This window comes from Zonotrichia albicollis, chromosome 2, assembly GCF_047830755.1.
Source record: "Zonotrichia albicollis isolate bZonAlb1 chromosome 2, bZonAlb1.hap1, whole genome shotgun sequence".
NCBI classification, from domain to species: Eukaryota; Metazoa; Chordata; class Aves; order Passeriformes; family Passerellidae; genus Zonotrichia; species Zonotrichia albicollis.
In genome coordinates, this window is record NC_133820.1 from 119,142,482 (window position 1) to 119,167,413 (window position 24,932).

Sequence of the window (24,932 nt, forward strand, 5' to 3'; positions counted from 1 at the left end):
TTAATTATGCCTCCAATTATATGAGCTTAATGCATGCCATTAATGCAGATAGAGCCCATGCCAGACTTTGGATCTCCACCCTGGAGATGACACTGGAGAAATCACACTAATCTCATGTAAAATGACAAGGACAATAATCAGTTGGCTTGCAAGGCCAAGCAGTGAAGAATATCCCAAGTCAGCTTTGTCAAAATTGAAAGAGATGCAAATTAACACATTAACAATAAAACCCCCTAGCATTTTATCAACATACTTTGAGTGCTGTCAGTCTGCTTGTTTCAACTTTAAACAACAAAGATTAATCAGTTTCAGGAATTTTTGGTTCTACCTAAAATAAAGAGGGATGAAATCTAATCTGAAGTTCATTTCCAGGCTTATGTTTCAGAATAACTATACCTACAATTAAAAATCCCACCTAAAAGTGAATATTTTAAAATATCTACAGTTTTATTTGCCTTGGAAGGGGGCAGGGGGGAAAAGCAGTAAATAAAATTATTCATGCCAGCATGGTATACACAGCCATATTTATTAGTTCACTTCCAATTACATAAAGAAAAAGCTGAAGACATATACAAGTGCTGCTTTAAAATAAAGACAGACTACTGTTTTCTCCAACAGTTTTATTTCAAAAAGTACACAAGTCTGTCATGGAATTATAGCATTTTAAAATTTTGGATTTTGTTTTTTTTACAAACTCACTCACAATACCTGTATTTTATTTAAAATACCATTCCCCCAAAAGTGTGAATATAAAAACTCATACTGAAATTCATATCAATGTTCAAAGTCCATGCTTTGTGCATGAGAAATGTAATGTAACATTGTAACATTTTGGATCCCAGGAAGTTGTTATTGCTCTGATTTCAGCTGAGCTATGCCTCAGTGCTAGGGGATTATCCAACAAAGGGCCCCAAAAAGCACCTATCAAGTGTATAAAACAAGGTTTAAGTGACACAAATAGCATAATATCTTTAGACTGAACAAAGACCTAGAGTGATCCAGAATATATACACTGCTCAGAACAAAACTAAAAGCTTGTCATGGAAATCAGTAATATACAATATTCAGCATTACATAAAAACTTGCAATTCAGAAGTCTTACTTGCACTATTAAACAGGAAGCATACATCTAATATGAATGAGACTACCAAGAGCTGAGAAAGATGTATGCATTGTACATTTCTTTCAAAAGTCATGTTTTACCCCTCCAACAAGGCATTTCTGTGCACCACACAGTTTTGAAGAAGTATTTGTCCTTAGGGAAGGAAGTTTCACACAAGTATCTTTAAATACCCACTGCAGAAAGTTGATGAAAACTCTTGTAATGTATGGACAAGTGTTACGTAACCTCTACAGAATTACAAGTCTAACACTTTATTCACACCATGCTAAAATTGAGGGGTTTCTTTCTATATATAGTAGTCCTCAACAGGCAAGTTTACAGTCATGACATTAACTAGAGGTTTCTTGAGCTCACTTGGAGTATTTACACAATGGTACCACCCTCCCTCCCCTTACCCCCCCCCTTTTTTTTTAACAAAATGAGACTTTAAAAATGCCACCTCCTAACTGGTATATCAGCTGCCATTACTTCCTACAACTTTTCTGTCAGCAGAGCTCTCTGTCACATCAGACACCTCATATGTTTAACCAGTTCATCTCCCACACAGCTAGAAATTATTGTCAAAATACAGTAGCTGCTTTTGAGAATCATAATCCAGTGTAAGTGAACAACCCAGTGACAAAAGAAATAATTTATAATAGCAGTATTATGTTTTCATAGTAGTGTTGCATCCACCCAAAAAGGCATGATGATAGCAACTTGAGGCAGAGTTTACCCCAAGTCAGAGGTTCTATATTTCAGATAAGGACTGTGTCAGATCCCATTTCTTTCATTTTTCCATGCAATTACATAAATAGACAGACACTGTCAAGGCTGCTAAGCCTAGCAGCCAGGCTCTGAGGGCACATCAGGCTGTCCTTCTGCCCATTTATTGTTTTGCACAAGCTGACAGAGCATCAAGCATGTGTAAACTCTGCTCCGTGTGCTTTACTGAGACAGGTTTCTGAGTTTGAGTGTCCTAGGGCTTACCTGACTGTAAGTTACAGGGTCTCAGGCCAAACCAAAACAAACAAAAAATTAATTTAAAAAAACCCTCAAAAAACACATAGGTCCACAGACGGCTTAGAACCAAATTTAGTAGGTTTGCTGCCTGGTTCCTTAGGTTTATAGCTCTCTCTCAGTCTGTGATTCACTTTAGTCTTGCACTCAACTTGTATTTGCAGTAACTATACCCTTTTCATTAAGAAAGGCCTTAGTTTCAAGGTAAACAATCAGTGTATGATTAACATCTTGGACATCTCTTCTATCACAATAATTGGATGCAAAAACATGTCTCCTCATCTATAGTTCTTCAGAAGCTATGTTTGGCACATTTACTAAGCCTATTATTCACCACATAAATGAAAGTCAATCATCTCTCTCATTGGTACAACAACTGAAGAGCTTACAGGAACACAAACACTTGAATCATAATTAGCAATTGAAGGATTTAAGTGACATTTTGAAATACAGAACAATACAGAGAGAGACACTGAAGTTCACATCCAAAAATAGGCATGAAGAGGTATAAATAGTACATAAGAGTCAAGAAATCAGATCACAGTGTCATGTTTTAAGAACTGTACCATCATCTAAGCACCTGTTCATACAGTATGTTTAGGCACCAGAAATTTAATAAAAACTGAAGTTACAATCAGGCAAATTTTATTGACAAGGCACACATGAAAGATAAAAAATCTGATCTCAAACAGTATCAGTTTACAATCTAAAAAAGTCCCAAATGTGTAAAAGTAACTCTATATTACTTAATAGCCATTCAAGTTTCTAAATTCAGTATGAAGGGTATGTTAAAATCATGAAATTGTTGTAAGGAGCTTAAAGATGACCTTGTACCAACCACTGCCATGGGCAGGGAAATTTCTTTACATTAATAGTGCCAGCCAAAAATTGTGCACCTATTTACAGATAGGACAAACATTTAGTAGTAAGTCAAAGAATTCATCACAGATGTATAGGCAGCTACAGATAAGCAGATACTAAACCTAGAAGTCTGGGTTAATTTTGTTTTCTCTCACTGTTGCTACACACAAATAATCCTAACATCTTTCAACAGCCTATTCAGATATTTCCTTCATCAACATCAGTGCACACACTGTAATGAATTTACAGTTTTCCAAAATACCTTGCACTTCAACATCTCTAACTAGGGTCAGCTAAAAGAACTCTGCCCCACCTGCTCCCCAGCACAAGACAAAGAAGGTGGAAAATAGGAAGAAAGGAAGAATTCATAGATTTAAACTGTACAGAGTTTTAAATGGAGCTTTTGCAGGTATGTAACAACAGTCATTAGAAGCTACCAGAAGTCCTTAAACACACGTGAAAGTAAGACAAGGAATTGTTGTGTTTCTCCTGTATTGCTTTAAGTTTGCAAAATTGGGAAAAGCGTTTTCAATCTTGCGACATGAGATTTGTATAAACAATTCTGGGTAATTGTTTTCTCTGTAACATGAAATGCTTGCTCTCCACAGTCTGAACATTGGTTCAGAATATTTAGTGTTGTTAAAGAGGCAAGGAAAAATGAGCTTTGAACTCCTTGCAAATTCATACAGCCAGACATTAGCATCTTGAACAAGGACTGACTACTGCTTAGGGGCATACAAGAAAAGTTGTTTCCACAGCGGTTAGAGCAAGAGGACAGACATAAAATACCAGTTACTTAAAACAGGTTTCATCAAATCCTCATAGAGCTTCTAGGAAATTGCTTTGGAAAAAACACTAAGAGCACTGCCTTAGTATCTAACCAGGCATTGGAAAATGCAAGGTACAACTAACTTAAAGACCTGTGTAAAGATACATTAACTCATTCTTGCTGTGACAGTAACTGTTGGTCTGTAAGTTTTAGAGCTTAGATACTTCTACCAACAATCTGATAGGACCTCTTGAATCAGATAATGTAAGTATTAAGTTATCTGACAGGACCAGAACTAGTTATTGTAAAAAAATTTGTGTTTCAAAGAATTTGCAAGGTTTTCTGTCACACTTCTACTCATTGCCCTTTTAAATTCAGAACAGATTAATTAAATGAATTGAACCAATCAAATGACTGTCTGCCCCTGACAAATAAGAGCTCCAGTACTCCAAACAAACATCACCAGGTTAAAGAACCACATAAATACTCAATTTGAACAGAATTCAAAGTCATCCTTGGTATTTCAGCCCCCTGCAACTATACCAGACAGTGGCCAAGTTAAAATATTTCTGTTATTCCACAATTATGAATAAAGTCTCAGGAACTCTGAGAAACTTCATGGTCTACACATGAAATGCTTTTGCTACTTCTCACCTGTGTCTCACTGTTACACATTCAGAACTGTACATTAGCTGACAGTGTCAGAACCTCCTCAGCAACCTACCAGAGGTCCAAATACCTTCAGTGTCCGATATTTATTTATGAACGTCAACGTTTTTAGCAAATAGTTCAACTATCATTTGCGAATAAATTTAAAATTAAACATGAGAATTGGTGGCTTTTCAAACTCACTTGTATATTTTCTTCAAGGAAAATTTCATGCCAGTGTTTAAATGAGGGATGGAACACAGTATTTTTCTCTAATACTTACAATGAACACTTTTAAAAAAACAGCTTTTAAATTAATAATATTTTATACTATCGACCCATCTTTGCTTTGTGCTGGAATCATCACAGGAACAGCTCCCATTCTACTTAAATTAGGTGCAGCTACCTTTGAAGGTGCAAAGGCTGGGGTTTGAGTAGGAGCACGTTCAAAGTCTTCACTTGGGACTTGGCTATATGGAGTTTTGGTATATCCTTCCATGTTGGAGGGAGACATTGAGCCCAGGGAGGAGCGATTGCTGCCAATGTAGCTGCGAGCTGTAGAGCTGCGACTCTTTGGAGGTGGAACATCTTCTCTGAAATGAGCAAAACACAAACAAAATCAGTTGCAGAATAAGAGTTCAGTCACTATTTCTTTAAAACAAATACTCAGTTTGTTTTTTCTATTTCAATGTAGTCAAAAATATCCTTATATCTTCCTTTAAAGAAACAAAAGCCCCCCCAAACCCTCAACATTCTTTGCCTCTAAAATGTTTGCTGAAATTAGACAAACCACAAGAAATTCTCCAACAAGCCATTAGTGTTATAATAAGCTTTCCAGATTAAGACAGAAATCTCAACTGTTAAGTAACTTATTTGCAAAACTACACATTTAAAAGTTAATCTTCCAATAATACTGCTCAGAAACTAGAGACTCATTGTTACCTGATATCATGATGTACTTCTTTCTCGTATTTCTTCTCTCTGTGCTTCTTACAAAAACAGAAGATGATAGAACACAGTACAGAGAGACCCAGCAGAGTTCCTATAATAGCTCCAGCAATTATACCAGCTGTATTTACGGCTAGAATAGACAAATAACAACACTGTGTGTTAAATGTCAGAGTTATGAGACCTTTCTTTAAACATTAAGCCCAGTATGTTTCACACGAGGCAGGGCAATAATCCTGAATCACTGAATCCGAGGGGAGTGCCCAATCACATGCATTTGAAACACTAAGACTTGAAGTGGCACCCACAAGTTACGTAAGAGCATTGGGGTTTTTAACCATTTAAGAGTTTAGAGAAAAAGACTGCTCAGCTTTAATACAAGAACACTGTGTGACTATTGCACAGCAAACACTTACGAGGGGTGACATTCAGCTCAACAGAACATTCATCTGTGCCAACTCTGTTTGTGGCCACACAGCTGTATGTGCCAGAATACTCTCGAGAAGCGTTCTTCAGAAGAAGCTCCCCTGTATTTTTATCTACAAACAACAGAAGGGAGAGGTTTACCATTTTCCTAAATATAATTCCATATATAATATCACAAAATTATTAAGCCAGCATATACATGAAATCTTAACTTTAAAAATACTATATTAAAAAAACAGATTAAAACAGTTCTATCATGCTGTAAAATGCTATTGTTTATAGAAGTCTTACTCCATTAGAAATGTATTCCACAGTATTTGACTTGCTCTATCTGCTGAACAAGTTAGATAGGGTCTAGATTCTACAGAACACACTCAGTGTCCCCAAAAGTACATTCACAAGCCCAAAACTAACATGGCTTTTCTGAGTTACAAGTCACTCTTGCAAAATGTGCACTCATTCTTGTCCAGCACTGATACTGCCAATTTCTCTTTTTGTTACCACGAGACAAATTTGGGATGTGGAGAAAGAAGGGTCACAACAACAGTAGCCTAAAGTCTTGAGTGGTACAGAGGACATGATCAACAGATTCACTGTCAAAACAATGAATAAGAGACAGCAAATAGGAGACCAGGAGTCAGGTCCAAAATGAAGAACAGTATTAGGTTCTTCCTTTGTAGATGATTTTTAGGGATCTGTGTTTTAAGATATTGCATACTCTAACAGAATGCAGAAGCTTACAAAAAACCTGGATATTTTTTGCTTGTTTTAAATTATATTGAAGCCACACCTGAATTCCCTATGTCCACTTAAGCACAGAAGCAAAACCATCAGCAAGCAGGAGAACTAAAAACATCTGGGCACAGGTGAGCATGATACTGCAGCTCTTTATGATAAAAATCTCAACTTGAAGCTTGAAACATTTCCAAGCATGAATTAAAAACCAGAATCAACTCCAGCTTGTTTCAAAGTCAGTTTTGTTAGAGGGCAGAAGTGACATTTAATCTTGACAACTCTATAGTAATGCTAACCCAGAGATGCTTACAAGCCAAAAATAATATTGCAATCTTTTTAATTATTTCAGAGTAATAAATGAAGTTTGACAGTACTCAGCACAGAAGTGGCAGGAAGATTCTGTGTGCCAGACACTCTCCTCCAGTCGTAAGACAGAAGTGGGGATCCTTCTTGTGACACACATTTCAAGGTAACATCTTTTCCAATCTCCTGTGATCCTTCAATGGAACACTTAGTCCGTGCTGGCTTTACTAATAAATAAAACATCACTGAATTAATAACAGTCACAATTAAAATACTTCCTAGTTGTGTTCTGGCAGCCAGTTCATTCTGTGAAAGATAAAGTTTGTGCCACAAACCATTTCTATGCACAGAAAGATTTTTCTACAAAATATGAGTCAGGTGCAGAACTTCTAGAAATGCTTATAATTCTAAATATCATTCCCTTCATTTCCCAGAACAGAATTATGCCCATCCCTCCCTCAGTAATGACCATAATCATCACAGATTCAGTACAACACTGCCCAACAGAAGCTTTCATTTCAGACATTGAAAATAGGGTGGAATAAGCACATAAAAATCATCACTGAAAATTTAAGAAAATAAATTATCTTACCAAGTACAGTCAACTGTATTTTCTTGCTTTGAACTCCAGGAGCCTTCTTCACTTTGCACTGATATGTGCCAGTGTCTGATGCTTTTAAATTCAGGATATCCAGTGAACCATCACCAGATTTAGGATCAAGGTTAGTAAACTGCATTCGCCCAGTCAAACCAGCATAATAATGATTATAAACCCTGTCTACAGCATACATAATTATCTATAAAAAAAAAAAAGAAATATGATTCAGAAATCTACTTAGTGCACAAACATTTAAAATAATTTCATCTCTTTGAATTTTCAAGTCTCTTTCTATAGTTTTAACCCCAGAAATGAAACAGAGTGAGTCAAATATCTCCACCTTCAAAATACCACCACATACAGCATTATAGTGAATACTCCAACTAAACACCTGACCAAGTACCAATATGTCAGCATTGACTTCTGACTGAAAGAAAACTGTTTAGAATTGCTCCAATTTAACTTTGCAAAACCTGCCTACTAATATGAATCATCTTACTTATAAGGCTTTCAAAGACAGGAAAGTATCAATAACTAAAAGAGTTAAATATATTTAAAATTAAGTCCTCGTGAATCTATTTTCAATAAGGAAGATAACGCAGGTACAAAAGCAAAGTTTTCTTTTTGGAATTGAAGTGTATTTAATTTGGAAGTTCTTCATCAGAAGGCAAGTTTATAGTGAAAAATGTCTTAACATTTCATTCTTAATCCAGTATTTCAAAACTTCCACTAGATTTCATGTGACTGGTGCATCAAAGCAATTTAAGATCACAAGCATCCCAACCTGAAAAGGTGGAACTTTAAAGAGTCAGTAAAAACCTCATACATTGACCTACCAAAACAACTGAATTAACACTGTAGAAAGAGAAGTCTCTACTTACTATTTGTTCCTTCTTTTGATTATCTGCTGGTATCAATACCCACTCAATATCTAGTGGTCCCTCATCTTCTGCCGAGAGTTCAAACGTACATGGCAACGTAACTTTCTCTCCTTGTGCCTTTTCAAACATTGACTGGTCAACTGAAGTTATTGTTAGGCTTCTTGTCAGACCTATAAAAATATATTTTTATGTTTTGAAAACAAGTCACATGCAGTTGCTCACTGTAAGTGCTCTATGACATACTTCTCCAGTATAGAATTCATGCCATCAGTCAGAGTTGTCACTGCGGAAGAAAGCCTGTGCAGACCCTGTCACCCAACACAGTGCAAAATTCTGTGCTGCTCATGTGGAATTACATCCAACAGGCAGCCACATCTTTCAAGCCATACTTGTTGTTGTTTGGAGTGGTTTTTTTGCACAATTCACGTCCCACACAATCCTAAGCTAAACATTTTCAGCAGCAGGTTTTCAAGTCATTATATAATCACTTTACTATTACTACCTCACTGTAAAATGAAAGTATGGAACAGGAATGAAGTCTGCCAGGATAGACAGAATTCTTGAGAAATCCTGGGTTGGAAGTAACTTACTTTGCCTTTAGTTACAAGGGCTCCTCCATCTACAGGGAGATAGAAGGCAAATTAATCTTTTTGAAAAATCTCAATGAGTTTTTTGCATTTGTTTGTCTGTTCTGTTTGTCTTCCTCCTCTAAAAAGGCTGCATAATCCTTATCTGCATGCCTCTAGGCAAGCATGCTTCCAAACAACAAATTTTCCTCAATTCAACCCTGAAAAAGAATTCATATAGTGACACAGAAAGAGCTACTCAAAAAGCCTACAGCAAGATTCCCTGTTTCACCACAAACACAGGCTTCCCTTATACCAAGTGTACAGGTTTGCACATCACAGCCAGGATGTAGAAAGCAGACCCTTTGCTCATGATGGAAACAAGTTTGGCACTCTTACATCCACTGTTTTGTCCACCTTGCTGGAAACCAAGCTCAGATTTTTGGTCAGTTTATGGGTGCTAGACACACACACAGATGTGAGCACAGCCACGAGAGCTGCAAGGCACCAGGAGAGTGGACAGCATGAGGAAGATAGATGGCTTTGGTGCCTTTTCAGAGCAGCCTCAGATGAAAAAGTCTTTAAAATCATTTCACACAGTGCCTTTATGTTGTAACTTACACTTCTCCATATAGCAGAGGAGCTCCAGTGAAGTAGAGCAGCTTCCTTCAGTAGATCATTGAATATGGTGAGTTGGAAGGGACCCAACAGATATCTTTTTGCTTTTTTAAATTTTGCTCTCTATCAAGTGTTTGCATTCTCTTCCTGATGACAAAACAGCAGGATCTTTAACAGCTATTTTTTAAAATCCTTCAGAAAGAGAATTCACTTGACATACTAAATTCTAGACTACAGCCTGCAAGAAAAGCCTTTCACTGTTTGATTATTAACAAACTAGGTAGGATTATATGTTTCCTACCATTGATGGTATTACTTTTCATGACATTACCCTCTGTCTGGTGAAAGAAAAAAAAAAAAAAAAGAAACACCAACCAAAAAAATCCACACCAGCTTGAGGTAGGAAAGAGACTTACATGCAAAGTCTCTTACCAACAATGTACACCTTTTCAAGGATAACTCTAAGAGATTGGTACTACCTTTTTTGACCACAGTAAACAGATCTGAACAATTAATTCTCTGCTACTAGGTTGAATTAATATTGTTCCCTAAATAAGTGATCTCCATGAATACCAGTTAACTTGTCACAATCCTATCCCCTCCTAAAGGATCTTTTCAGATTTTCAAACTAGCCATTCTAAACCTCTGAATAAGCAAAGACAAGACTAGTACTACCTCTGCTTATGGGTAGATTTAAAGTGCATTCATGTTTCCATAACACCCAGTAGCATTTACATTACTAATGTAAATTCCTGAACTATTTTTCCACACTCTTCTGTTTCCCTTTCCCCCACAGCCTCATTAGGGAACTGCAATACAATACTCTCAAGTTCATCTCCAAATTGCATCTTCAACATTGCTATATTAAAGAAAAGGGATGTGAACTCAAGTGCAGCATAAGTGACTGATAATGAAATACATTATGATGTTACTTGCTTCCTTAAAAGCCTCAAATCTGTAACCTGGGAAATTAAAAGCTTTCATTCTGAAGTAAATCACTGAAGCAGAGCTGCTGCTCTGTGGCAGCATCTCCAGTCACAGTCACTTTGCCATCTGAAGCTCCACAACAAAGGATCACAGAACACACATTTGCTTTCCCCTCCCCACAAGGGAGCCTGCTGAGAATTTCACAAATGGGACAATAATTCACGTGAGAGCAACACTCTGCCTTTTCACAGCAGATAGTGGGGAATACAATTCATACTCTGAAGACAGTAGGACACATCCCTACTACTAAAAAGTATCAACCCCTCTGATTTTCAGTTGATACCTGCTGAAACACAACATGGCCAAAAAAAAATGGACAGATGAGTATCCATGTGCTGTTTTTTTGACTGCTTTTCTAAACAAATGGGACTTCTACGATCAATGTTTTATTTCTCTCCTTCTTCAGCTGTTACTTGTTCATCTCTCTGACAATTTCAAAACAAATATAAAAGAACAAATAACAATCCAGTACAAGCAGAAGTCCCCCAAGTACTCATTTGTACTGACATAACTAATAAGCATTAGATTCTTCAACTATCTCTTGCCTCTCCATTGCCATTATGTGAGTATAATTTCAAAGAGGACATTACACAGTTTCATGGCAAAACACTGAAAAAGTAGCAACTGGGAAGAAAAAAAATATGCTAAAAGCTGGAAGTACCTCATTTCAGAGACACACTCCTAGGAAACCAGACTCCAGCAGTCCCACCTATCACTGCCTGGCAGCTTGGTCCAAGTGCTTTAAAAGCCAGAAATAGCAAATGTTTCAGTTTCTACTACAGCACTCATTTCTCTGATCCAAACATATAAATCAACATAGTAGCCACATGCCAAATAAAAGCAGAACCCAACAGCCTGAAGAGGGTTGCCCAAAATAGAAGATTGTCATAAAAATATTTTTTAAAGTTTTGATTTTTGATACTTTTGAAGACCAAGCAGTATTTTCATATATGCACATTGACTGCATGCAAAGATGTTAATGAAAGCTAAAGCACACAGTCCTCAGGATAACACCCAACAATCATTCCTGCACGTGAAGCTCCCAGCACACAGTAGCTGCTGTGTGAGGTACTCAAACATCAATCTGAGCCTTCTAATTATCAGAGCTTTTCCATAAATCTCAATTCCTTTCTTACTGCACATCTCCCAACACCTCTTTTTCATTACACCAGTATTCCATGGTCTTTTCCTTACAGTAAGGCTGCAAACACAAACCTTTTTTCCACTTTTTTTTTTGGGTCAACATCAGCATGCAGAAGCACCTCAATTAAGGTACATGTCAGAGCTAGCTGGGCTTGGACTGAGCATTAGCAACACAAGGGAGGGGCAGGTAATACTAGTTGGAGATTCCCTTCTGCAGGGAAGACACACAGCTGCTGCCAGATATGCTGGAAAAGGAGGCTTGGCCAATTTGACATGTCAAGGGTCCTCTGACCTCGATAATCATCACCACTAGTGCCTTTTTCTTTTCTTTTTTGGTTCCTTTCCCACTTAATTATTACCTGCTATTAACACAGACCTGGATGGGGCAAATCAAGTGTGGCTAGAAAACTGGACATGAGATCTCAGGTCCTCCTGGCTCTTTTCCTGTGGTGGGGAAAAAGGCTTGTAGAGACACATCCTTCAAGTGAACAGCTCACCACAGGAATGGCACTGCAAGGAGCACTTGAACTTTTATGGCCCTGAGAAACAAGGGCTGCTAAGTTAGAAATGGATCCAGCCAAGGAAGTGGGATATGAACAGACTCATCAGAGCTGGTGAGGAGCCCTGTAAATGAGAGATCTCAGGGAATGGGAATTGAACTTGGCCATAGGGAGGGAGTAGAGACTGAGCCATGGGAAGTACCTGGGTCCGGCTGGTGGAAGGAAGAGATATCAGGAAGAGATACCCTGGTGAGGATAAATCAGGTTAAAAGGGAAGCCACCCACAGCACCTGCACACAGAGCTGACAGCAGAGTGAGGTGTGTGACAGCTTGCATGACTGGCACTGTGTCATCAGTGGACACAAGCTTTTAAACAAAGCCAGGAAGGGAAGCACAGCAGGTGACCTACCCTCTACCTGTAGGAGTAGCTGGAACACAAAAAGCTGCTCTACAGGACAGACAACAGGCTAAGAGCTTGTGGGTCAGGGTTAAAGGAAACATCACAGACAAAGTTTGTTACAAATCACATGGTCAGGATAAGAACCTGAAAAAAACTATTTCAGCAGTTCCAGGAAGTTTCTAAAAATGACAGAGACTGGTTACTACTTCACCTCTGTGACATCTACTAGCAGGGCAACACAGCAGGATACAAAATCTAAGAGGTTTCTGAAATATTTCAGAGGAAAACAGCACTAAATGATTCAATTCCCATTTGATACTTTCTTGAGATTGCTTTCAAGGAAAAAAACCTAAGAACCTGCCAGGGATGGGATCAACAGCAGCCTTGACCATGAAAGTGACTAATAAAATCCTGAGAGGAGGAAGGCAAATCCAGCACAGACCCTGCACTTTGTTTGAGCAGACTGCCTTACCCAGTAGCTGGAATTCTGTGGAATCCAGTTCAAAAAAGCAAAAGAGCTCAAGAAAACTGAGGAGTATTTAAGGACAATTACTAACCACACACAAGGAGTACATCCCAAAACCCAGCAAAATAAGCAGATTAATCAGCAGCTTGGCCTAAGGAGGAAGAAGCAATAACAGCCTATCAGGGAAGAATACACAAATATTGCCCAGGCATGCAGCACGCCTGCAGGGAAGTCAAAACACAACCAAAGCTGAAAGCAGCGTGGGACCCCAGTGCCACATGAAAACCTTCTACTATTACATGAGCAGTAAAGAATCAAAGAGAAAACTGGACAGGTGATAGCTGGTACAGAGAAGACCAAAGTACTCAGAGTTGCTGCTGTTTGGAGCAGAAGGTTGGACGCAACCGAGGTCATGTCCAACACAAACAATTCTGCAACTGCATTAAAGATCTACATGAAGCAAGCACTGTGACAGGATGACATTTTCTCCATTTTCCCCCAAGATTTACCTCTTCAGTTTCCACTCTAATCAGGGAGATTCTATTTATTTACATATGTTCCTCAAAACATAAGAGGATCCACTGTGGTATCCAACTGCTAGTACATGACAGGCAGACATTTTATCACAAGCTGAAGGAAGACCTGTGTTTGTTTTGGTTAGCATGGTTTAATGGATAAAATTTCAGACCCTTTTCTGGTTTAGACACAGATAAGTGACTCAAGTCATTCATCCTACTTACTCAAATATGCTTAGCATTAAAATATCTAATTTCTAACTGCAGCAAATAAATCTCTGCAAAGCGTAGACTCAGAAGCACACAACAAGCTCTCAAGAAAACCCCTGAAAGTCAGCTTTGAAGTGCACCTGATCCAAATGACTGTATATTGTTTTCAAAGTATTTTGCAAGAGAACATGTGCCATATTCAGCTGTGGCAAACAAATGAATATTTGTGACTGGCTGAGAAGATAAAAGCACCCTTCCCTTGATGAAGAATAACAAGTATTATCCCTAACAAAAGTTTGTATTAGAAGAAGTACAATACACTATTTGGATTCTGAACATTCAGATTTAAGTTTCTTAAGGTGGAATAAAATACTCTTTTTCTGGGGAACTGACCCTAAAGAGCACTGCAAACTATATCTGTATGACTGAACAAGTTTTTCATATGATTTCTGAAGGGGTGCAAACCCATAGCAAGTCTTTAGAAAAATTCTTTCCTTCTGAATATCTGAACTTACTTTTAGGTATCACTCAAGTAGAACCCAGTTTACCAAACGACATTATTAAGAATAATCTAGGGAAAATTAAATATTTTATGGAATCTGATAGAAGTTGGTTTCTAGTATAAAAGAATCTTCAAAACAGAAAGCAGACAAAAAATTAAAATGGAGCAAAGCTTTCTTCATTCCAACACAGACATAAGCAGAGCTGTGATATATACTAATAAAAACAGAAAGGAAAATACTCTGTGAACTACTTATGCATTTAGTGCTTTTATATTTAATCAGGACACATTGAAATTCTGCCTTGCTGGCTTACACAAACGTAAGTGTGCATCTAAATTTGGCATGAATGTTTGTGGCATCAGATAGGGCAGTGCCACAGAAGGGTTATGTAACCTGGCAGACACGGTCCCTCCCTACGTGGGGAACAGGACAGCTTCTACACAGAGTAAGAGCTGAGCTCAGAGATGCTGTTCTACTCAGTGAGATCCACCTGCAACTGCATCTTCAGAGTACTTTAGTACCAGGATTTCCAAAACCAGCCTTGTTTGCCAATACCTGACTGCAAACAAGCAGAGGCTCTAAATATAAAAATGCTTTTTCCCACAGAATGTGGCCTTAAGTAGCAAGCAAAGATCACAACCAGAAACATACATTAATGCTTTGAGAGTCATAAGATACAAAATTCACTTAAGAGACTTCAGCTTAGATTTGTATTTCAAATGCAGATTAGGGATGTACCTGTGATCAAATCTTTTCACTGGGCAGATTTCAGTCTCAAAAACTGCCTCCCCAACAACCCTACTTCTGAATATTCTCCTTCTCCACAGTTCATCTCCTACTTTTCTCAGCTAGCTGTAAGGACTTTACAAAACAAAGCTGCCAAACCTTTCCCACCTTAATTCAGACAGTTCTACAACCTCTTATCTCAAACCTGCACTTCTGAACCCAGGCCCTGCAGGAGTGAGTGAGTCAGGTTTACACCCTTAGCAAGCAGGGAGTGTGCAGGGAGGAAGGTACACACGAAGAGGGCCTGGCTGAGGAGACTCCTGGTGTTTATGGCACACTCTGACACAAAAAAAGGCTCCAAGGCTGATGTCCCCACAAGCACCCCACAGTCCTCTCCTGCTTCCTCACAATGCCAAACATCAGCATCCTCAGCAGCCAAAGGGAATGCCTGCAAGGCAGGTTCCTGCTGATCGAGTAACTGCATTAAAAGTTGCCTTCACAAAGGAATAGAAGGAAACAAATATTTGGCATTACTTATTTTAGTGGGTTTTGCAGCACCCAGGAGCTAAGTCACATCAGCACAGCTGAGATGGCCAAAAAGCTGCAGTTATGCTGTTTTGCCACAAGTGAAAAACAAAACCACATCCTCCTAAATTTATCAGTGAAACCCCTCCCCAAAAGGTAAAAAAAGTTTAACAATAAAGGCCCAGCTTCAGAGTTGGATTCTCAGGTTCTACATCTTATCTCCAAGAGCAAAAAGACCCAACACAGTTACAGCTTTCAGAAGCTTGGGCCCAAAACACTGTGAATCTTTGGTGACTCTAACTTTTCACATGTCATAAACTCTGCAACACAAAGTCCCTAAACAGTATCCTTTAGCTTAGTAAACATTGGAGGAACAATGTCAATAAAAAGGAAGTTTAAAAGAAGGACTAAAAAGATTAACAGTCTTCTCTTTAGAACACAAATTCAATAGACTTGGGGATTTTTGAGATGAGAATGAAACTCAAAATGTTACAGATTCCATCACACATATTAGTTCAGTACACATCCTATTAATATTAATTTAGTCAGGTATCTAGGTATCAAAGAATATTCAGCCGTCACAGTAACCTCAACGGAGGTAAAACAAGCAAGAAACAAAGGACAGGAACAAGCAAGCAATTGGTCAGGAACCAAAAAAGCTAGGTAATAATGCAGCAGTAAATAAAACAAGAGAAGAAAAAGTCCCACAGCATTACTGCATCTGAATCCTTGTGTGTAAAGAGGTTTAGTTCTCGTACATTCTATTTTAGAACTCCACAAAGAATTCAGTTTTTAGGATAATCCCATGCTGATAAAGGCAAATCACAAAGCCCTTCCTGACAAAGAAAGTACTGTCCTGCTAATATCAAGTGTTAAACAGTTACTATTTAACATGCTCCACAGACCACATTTTTTCCATGCTTCACACCCTAAGTGTTATCATACAATGCAGTGATACAAATTTCAGAGATAAGCACAGCTCACTGGAGTGGTAAAAACACCCAAAAACACATTTTAGCAAAAGGAACAAAACGAACAACTTAAACCTAACATTTCCAAGGCTAGTCTCACTACTGTACCAAGTATTCTTCTACTTAAACCTCAAAAAAGCCCAATGCAAAATGGTGAGAGAGAAGATAAAGACTTACCTTTCTACACTAGCCTAAGTCCACTAGGCAGAGCACTGGTTAATCCTCAAAGGCAGTAAAATTAAGACAAAAGATGTTCACACCTGCATTTCAGACTTCCCAGGTCAGTGCTCTCTAAACTGGAGTCACAGATCTCAGTGAAACTCTTACTGTGCAGAACAGACACAGTTTATGGAGCCAGAGAAAGTAAAGGCAGCCCAGGAATAAAAGCGCTCACCTAGGACAGACTTGGCTCCACATACTCTCCTCCTTCCTACTTTAGTCCCAAACTAAATATAAAAACAGTTCAGGAGGCAATTTTTGTAGAAAAGAGATAGAATTTTACATACTTAATGTTAGTAGGGGCAAAATTTTAAAACCCTCTCTTGCACATTTCATCTCAGCTACCTCACCTACAGCTCAAAGAGGCTGAGTGACCAAATTCCCGGTTTTCAGAACACTTCTTCCACTGAGAGTGCAGATAAAAGACTTATTTGCATGAAATAAGTTTTTCCCATCAGCTACAACAAGAAGGCTGATGAAACAGCAGGGCACTTAAAAAAAACCCCAAGCAAACAAACAAAAATAAGCCAACGACAAAAAATAAAACACAACAACAAAAAAAAACCAAACAAGAAACCACAAAATGAAACACACGCCAAAAAAAAATCCCCCTACATATATGAATAAGCCTGGAAAACTATCTACTATCCTGGAGAGTCAACTGTGCTGCTGGGTCTCAAAACAGTGGGCTTCTATTTCCAAATTTTACTTCCTCTGAGCAGGGTGGGGGAGAAGCACCACTCTTCTGAGGCACATTTACTTGAATCCACAAATCCTCTGTCAAATCACACGAGTTAAAAAAAGAAAAAAAAAATAGATAGGAAACTGACTATGCACACTTCTTCAAAGACATTAAAAAAAAATATCAGTCTGGATGCCTTCAGACAGCATTAAATTAATAAATAGCTCCAATTTGTGTAGTGTAGCATACCTCTGCCCCAGTTTAAAAGCTACAGCACAATTAAGCTACAAGTTACACATGCTCCCAATCTAATAAAAAATTCTTAACTTAAAGACTCATATAAACAAAACTACCAATAACCCCAACTCTGCAAATACACAGCATGAGCTTGATTTCACTTTCCTCCACAGTTCAGAGACCAGCTGAAACAGCTATGCAACAATTAAAACTTAAAAAACACAGGCTAAGATTTGAATTATCTTTCTTTTTTTTTTTTCCTCACAACTTCCTTTTTTCCTCAACACACCCTTTGCCTTCAGATTCACTCCAACATCCCTTTCTTTTGCAACTCTCCTTGTGCTCCTTACTTGTTCAGCACATTCTTGGAGCTTTTGGGTTGCTAAACCCAAAGCCACCAGCCCGTCTCCTAGCAACTGCTGAATGATGACCTTCCTGAGAGGGACGTGCTTATCAAGAGCAGAGAGGGGGCATTCAGATCTCCTTACTGAAGGGCAGGATAAGCTTTCGGGAGGCAACCGAAAGGGGGAGGGGACAGTGTAACACAAACCGGGACTAAGATGCGTTTTAAGCAGAGGAGTAGTGTTTAGCCCAGTATCTCCATAATACCACAGTGAATTCCAAGTTTTCTGTGGGATCAGCTGGATGGGCTTTGGCAGCAGCAGCACGAGGCTGCTCGGACACAAGGGAGGGGAGAAGGAATCCAATGGCACGGCTGGAAGGGGCAACAAGCACAGCAGACACGAAGGTGTAACCACATCACATCTGTAATGGGGACAGGTGTAATGCGACACTGCACCTTCAGACTGCACTTCAGAGACTTTAAGAAACAGCACTGAAAAGTACAAAATGAAATGAAGGCCAACCTTACCAAAACTTTTTTCAGTGACCACAAAAAAATAATAAGATCAGGGCCAAAATCCTGCCATGACTTACACAAAATCCTGCCCCTTCTCTCCCAGGTCTAGGCCAGCTGCACAGGTTGTTTTGCCTTTAGCCCTGCAAGTCACTTTCCCACTACAGAGGGATATTGGAGGCTTACACAGTCACTAAACAATCAAGGCACATGATTCGATCTTTTTCCTGCCAATTTGATGGCATTTAAAAGGGAGCTGAATGAAGCAGCTCGCTGGCAGTGTGAATGCATTGGGCACATCTGTCAGCCGATGCATCAGGGAGTTCACTACAATCCAACACTTAACTGAGCAGCCATGTTATTTGCACTTGAGTAAAGAGGCTTTGGCTCTTCTGAGCTACTGAACACACAATGCTTTTCCCCCAGTACATGCAAGGTTAGCATTAAGATTGACAACTACTTGATTCAATAGCACAGAGTTGATTTTGGGCTCTTTTCTTGTTACTGTTTCATTTTTTTAAATATAAAGGTGAAGCATCATAATGTCAGAGAAAAACATCTTGTCTGCCCGCTCTTGTTTCCCTCCCTGCCCCACTCCCACCAAAAGGAATAAGCTCAAAGAATTACCCACAAAGTTAACAAATAATTAAAAAATTTAGGGAGACTAAAACATATTTTTTTACATATACAGGTTAATTTTTTTGCCTTAAAACTGAGATTAAATATTCCTTGTATCTTATACTGTTAATACATCTAAAACAAAGAACTGAAGATGCAGGATAAATGAATACAGGATACTTCCTTATGCAAACTAATTCTGTACAAGTTCAAACAGCTGAGAATGTATCAAATCCTCATCCTTCCCTCCAACACACCAAATAGTTCTTGTTGACGTTTTTCAGCATACTAAGCATATAGGCTTTAGCTGTAGAGCATGAAAAACAAATCTGTTAAAAAATGTAGCAGCAAGTGCAACTGCACAACTTGCAAGCATCAAGTACCTCAAATGCATCCTGACAGCAGCTAAAGGACATCAGAGCACCAGTGAATGGCTCCAGTGCAAAACCAATAAAGCTCCAAATTGTGACTCTTTATCACATTTTGAACACATAACCCAGGAAGTAGGTGAATTTTAAATAAATTAATAAATAAACAATAGCAATAATGTATTCCACCTATATGCATTTGAGGTTCCAGCTGACACACCCTTGCTATAATTTAGACTTGTTCTCATTGAGTTGGATCAGGAAAAGGAACAGGCAGAAAACTGACCTCACAAAAATTTATTCTTTTTATAACTTTTAAACTCCCTGAACTAGCTCACTATGGAGCCAGATGAATTCCAGGTACAACTTTAAATGGGCTGTAAAAATAATCTTTGAGGTTACATCTGGACATCTGACTGATTGCCTGATTTAGCCATGTAGTCTTACTCCTAGTGTTAGCTCTCTCCAGGGCAAGATTTTACAGATATTTCCCTACTTTGGGAAAATACTGATCAAACAGAACAAGTTTTCCTCCTAATGCTCTTCTGCCATCCTTCCTGTCACTCATTCCCACCCTGCACCAGGCAAATTGACGGTAAAACACTTTCTTCTTTCAACTCACATGATCTAACCAGTTAAAAATTAAAGTTTTCAGCAACTGAGACCCGTTTACAGCTGCAGTAAAGGAAAGCACCAGCTAGGATGCAGGGGCTGCTTATATTGCAGTTGCCACTGAAACAGGTTTACACAAAACTGTGACTTCCTGCCACTAACTCCAGGACAACTGGCTGAAGAGACTTTTCTGAGCCATCTCCTGAAAGGCGCAAAGGAACAAAAGAGGAATTCCCTAAAAGGGAAGAGGGGAAAAAAGAAAGAAACAGGAAAAAAGAAAGTGTAACTAAATTGCTGTAGTAGAGGGGGTGGGGACACATACATTCTTCCATGCCGGTGAGCCACACAGTTGTTAAAGTCTTCTCCATATTTATTATGTTTCACACAGTATCTAAAAGTTTCAAGAAATCAATCAGAAGTTGCAACATGACCAAAGAGGATCCCTGTCATTAAAAGCTTACAAAACATGCAAACAACAATTGATTAAATTATTGTGGAAGTATGTTGAAACAATACTGGCCTCAAAAACAGCTTCCTAGTCCGTACAAATTTCTGCAGGCACTGTGGCAAAGGAGTTTTAATGTGCTCCAACACTGAGGCAGATTTAAAGATATTCAAGATTACTTTCTTGAAGTTGAATGGAATTATAGCAAAGCATACACTTGCTCATATAAAAACACGAGCACAAATATTTTTCGTAAAGCAGCAACAGAAGCCAAACCAGACACTCAGGAGGGGTGGTTTCATGTCTGTAAGTGGCTTGGCTGTGCAAGAGGCAAGAACTGGAAGTGAAAACAGAGAGGAGCTGAAGTTTGATGCAACACAGGGGGCAGTCAGAGGAGACCAAAGGGATGAGTTATAATAATCTCTGCAGCAGCATTCTCAACATAAAATTCCTTCTGGGAAACACAGATTAGCTAAGGAAAAATCACTAATTCAGATGTCATGGCTGATGTCACAGCAGCTGACTAACAGTGGGATTAAGTAATCTCTGGTTAAAGACTTCATACTTCTTAAAACTCTAAGATGCAGGAAACAGGTCCCAAATTTCAGGCAACTTCTCATATCAATGGATGCTCTGGAAGAACCTGAACCCTGCACCTTGTTCAATTACTGCCCAACAGATGCAGTGTCCCATGTTTAGCAATTAAAAGACTGGGAGTCATCATTAAACTCCTGTGGTAGTCACACTTCTAATTTAAGGTTCTGCAAGATCCTATTGCATGCATAAAAACATGAACAGGCTTAAGTTCCTTATTATACTTATTTGGTGTATCAACCACCAAATGCTGACTTACCATGCCTGCATTAGGTTCTACTCCTGCATGCACAATACTGGAATTACTTTTGCAAGTTTAACAATACGGCACTAACTACAGATTTTCCTAAGGTTTACCAGAACTTTTACCTTATTTAAAAGCTTACAATTCTGTTAATAAAGCATCACACAATACAGAATTTCAGCAGAGTACAAAATTACCAACTATTACCACTGCAAACAAAAAACCAAAATGCACATAAAACCTACCACAAGAGCAGCAAGAAAAGATATCACTACTGACTAAAGAAATTCCTACCCAATTATTTACCTTAACACTCTACTCAAACTCATCCTCAGTTGGGGCATCCATATGCACAGCCATTTTTGTTTTGTAAAACCTTGCTCCAAAGGTTAAATGTGTTAGTATGCATGCAGTATCTTTTTTTAGCAAGTCTTTGTGTAGGTATAATGTGGCTAAGTTAACATTTTCAATTATTGAAAATTTGTGTTCTGAAGTTATGCATTTTCAGCAGCTTAAAAGCCGTAAATTATCATATTTGTTAAATTGGGATCACAAGTTCAGCACCTATATTTATTCTGTCATTGAAAACCCTACACAAACATGAATTTGCACCAAATGGAATGAGATTACTTTCCCAACAGTGTATACCCACAGAGAGACAGTGCCACACCAGGCGATGTCAGGATCACTGAACGCAGCTGGGTGAGGAAGGAAGTGAGGATGTTCAGAGTGACAATGTTTCTCCTGCCAAGCCACCCTTGGGTGTGACAGAGCCCTGCTTTCCTGGGCACAGCTGAGCATCTCCCTGCTCATAGGAGGTGGTGAATTCATTCCTTCTTCTGCTTGGCTTGCATGCATGGATTTTCCTTTCCCCATTAAACTGTCTTCATCTCCACCCACGAGTTTTCTCATTTTTACCCTCCCAATTCCCTCCCTCATCTCCACACAAGGAGAACAAGTGACCATGTAGGTGGTCCTCAGTTTCTTACTAGGGTTAAACCACAACCACCACAAATCCAAGTAACTTCAGCACCTAGGCAATGCTTCACTGACAACAGCTCTCACTCAACTGCACAAAAAATAGCTTCCTCTAAGTTTGGTCCATATGGAGAACAGCAACTCACTGACATCTGCTCCTTCAGTGAAGGAAGCAATGTCTATCTGCAGCACAGACCCAGAAACCGTAACTCAGCCTGATGGGAAAGAACACAGGCTAGTTCAGAGGACACCTCAACTCCTACCATACACGGATTATTCAATTATTTCCTTCAGAGGACTGAAATATATGTGTTTTAGAGTACAGTCACTCAAACAACTGCATGAAAGAGGCATGTGCGTTTTTATTAGGAATATTTCTTTATTTACAAAGTCAATTTCACACTGAGATCTGAAGACACCTGTATCCTTCAGCAGAACTAAAGTGTAAAATTCCATTACGGATTGACATTTCTTCATACATTAATTATTCTTAATTTTTGTAACCATAGCCTTTGATAACCTAGCAGTGCAAATGCAGCACATCTAATTCTAATCACAGTAAGTTCTTTTCACAGTTTTCGTTACATGAAGCTTTTCAATATAAATCTTGATGACAAACCTTGCCAACTAAATACTAGTAACCCACAGCATCTACCTTGTTTCTAACTCTGTTTCAGGAAACACATTTAATGCAGAACTACCTATTCCCTTTCATTCAGGAGATCAGAGTTCACCATTCCATTACAGACACACAGTTTTGATCCCATGAGTAATTTCCCAAAACAGCAGTGACATCAAGACAGGCATTAACATTTCAATAGGAAGTAAAACCTCACCCCCTGACACAACTGATACACATTTTACTGTGAAGCTGAGCCTCCATGGGTGTTTTGTCACCTTTTATAATTTCACATAAGTTTGGGTCAACTTCAATGAAAACTCGCTTTTATTTTAGAGGTATGTGTAGGAAACACTGATATGGCAGCCAAGCTGATTACAGGAACCCAATAACATCTAGGATTTGAGATGAAAAACATCTGCCTGCTTTTTAGCAGCCTAGGCACGTTTGATTTGGTATGTGTGGGTTCTGGGAATGGTTGATTGCTTTTTTTGTTCGAGACTATCTACTCCTTTGTTTTCTTTCATCACGAAAAACAAACGCGTTGAGGTCCATCCAATTCAACTCCTTTCCTCCCACCCTCAAACCCTCTCGCGTTTCCCCGGCAGGGCTCCATCGTGTCCATCGGCTTTGGACAGCCGCGATCCGAGGGCTCTCCGGGAGCCTCCCGGCCCCTTCCACCCCTCAACAGCAGCGCCAGCCTGGATGCTGGAGGTGCTACACAGCAGGGTTGGGGTTTCAATGCAACACAGGGGGAATTTCTTTTTTTTTTTTTTTTTGCTTCTTTTTGCTTTTTCCACGTCGGTTTTCCGCGGCTCCGCCGCTCCAGCCGGGAGACCCCGGGCGGGCACCGGCGGCTTCCCGGGAGGCGGCGGGGGAAGGGGAGGTGGAGGCGGCACATAAAGCTCGGCAGCGGCGCTGAGGGCGAACAAAGCCCAGGTCGGCTCCGCGGCGCGGCCCCTCCGCCAGCGCCCGCCCGGGCACCGCGCCCCGGGCTGAGGAAGGCAGGGGACGGGGAATACACGAGCGAGGGAGACCCGCACCCGGCCGGGACTCACACACAGAGTGTCTCTCACACACAGACACAGGGCGGAGACCCCCTCACGCCCACACACACGGCGGGGACCCCACACACGCAGGGGCGGAGGTGTGGCGCACCCCAGCCCCCGGAGCGGCCACCGTGCGGGCAGCACCCCCTCAGCCCCGCCGCGCTTCCTCCCAGCCCCACAGAGCCGCCGCTGCCTCCCGCCCTCCCCTCTCTCTCTCCCTCCTTTTCCCTTCCCTTTCCCTCCCGTCGGTCCGGTCCAGTCCAGTCCCGTCCCGTCCCTTCCACCTGCGCCCACCTGCGGAGCAGAGCAGCACAAGGGCCACGCCGAGCAGCGACAGCAGCGGCGGCTCCATGGCGCGGCGGGCACCCGGCGGCGGCGGCTCCGTGCCCGGGCTGCGCCCCGCGCACCGCCCAGCAGGTGAATCAGCCCGGCCCGGCCCGGCCCCGTCACTTCCGGCCGCTCCCCGCCCCGCCGCGGCTCCGCAGCGCCCGCCCCGCCCGCGGCACCTGCGCCCGCCGGGGCTGCCCTCACCGCCCGCACGGCCGGCAGCGCGGACGGGGCGGAACACGCGGTGCGAGCGGCGGCAGGCTGCCCGCGGTAACCGGAGGGGTGCCCGCGGTAACAGGCGGGGTGCCCGCGGTGCGGCTGGAAGCGCTGCCCTGCCGTCGGGAGCGCCGGTCCCTTGCGGTCCCTGCGAGCGCCGAGCGGACGTGTCTCGGTCCCCATGGCAACGCGGCTGCAGCGCCTTGTGCGCTCCTTGTGCAGCGCACACGTCTCGGCGGTGAAGGATCTGGAATCGTGGAAAGCTCGCTCAGGAGACAAAAGGGAGATGAGAGCGTGTGAGGAAGGGCACAAAGCAGAGTTTGGTTCAATAGCAGCCCTCGCCGGTTCCAGAAAGAACCGGATCATGCTTCACATACAGCAAAAACAGATACATTTATCAGAATAGAAAGTGTACCTGATGCGGTTTATTTTCCATTAATTATTCCC

General features: G+C 40.5%; 1 protein-coding gene across 1 annotated transcript; it reads right to left on the reverse strand.

Annotated features, from left to right (window-relative positions):
• Window positions 1-507: 507 nt before the first annotated feature.
• Window positions 508-24,640, reverse strand: CXADR (CXADR cell adhesion molecule). Its single transcript, XM_074536176.1, has 7 exons — window positions 24,237-24,640; window positions 8,292-8,461; window positions 7,405-7,609; window positions 6,884-7,039; window positions 5,765-5,887; window positions 5,343-5,481; window positions 508-4,993 (listed from the first exon to the last, which is right to left on the reverse strand). The coding sequence occupies exons 1-7, from the start codon at window positions 24,292-24,294 to the stop codon at window positions 4,726-4,728; spliced, it is 1,119 nt and encodes a 372-aa protein (XP_074392277.1). The 5' UTR covers window positions 24,295-24,640; the 3' UTR covers window positions 508-4,725.
• Window positions 24,641-24,932: the final 292 nt, after the last annotated feature.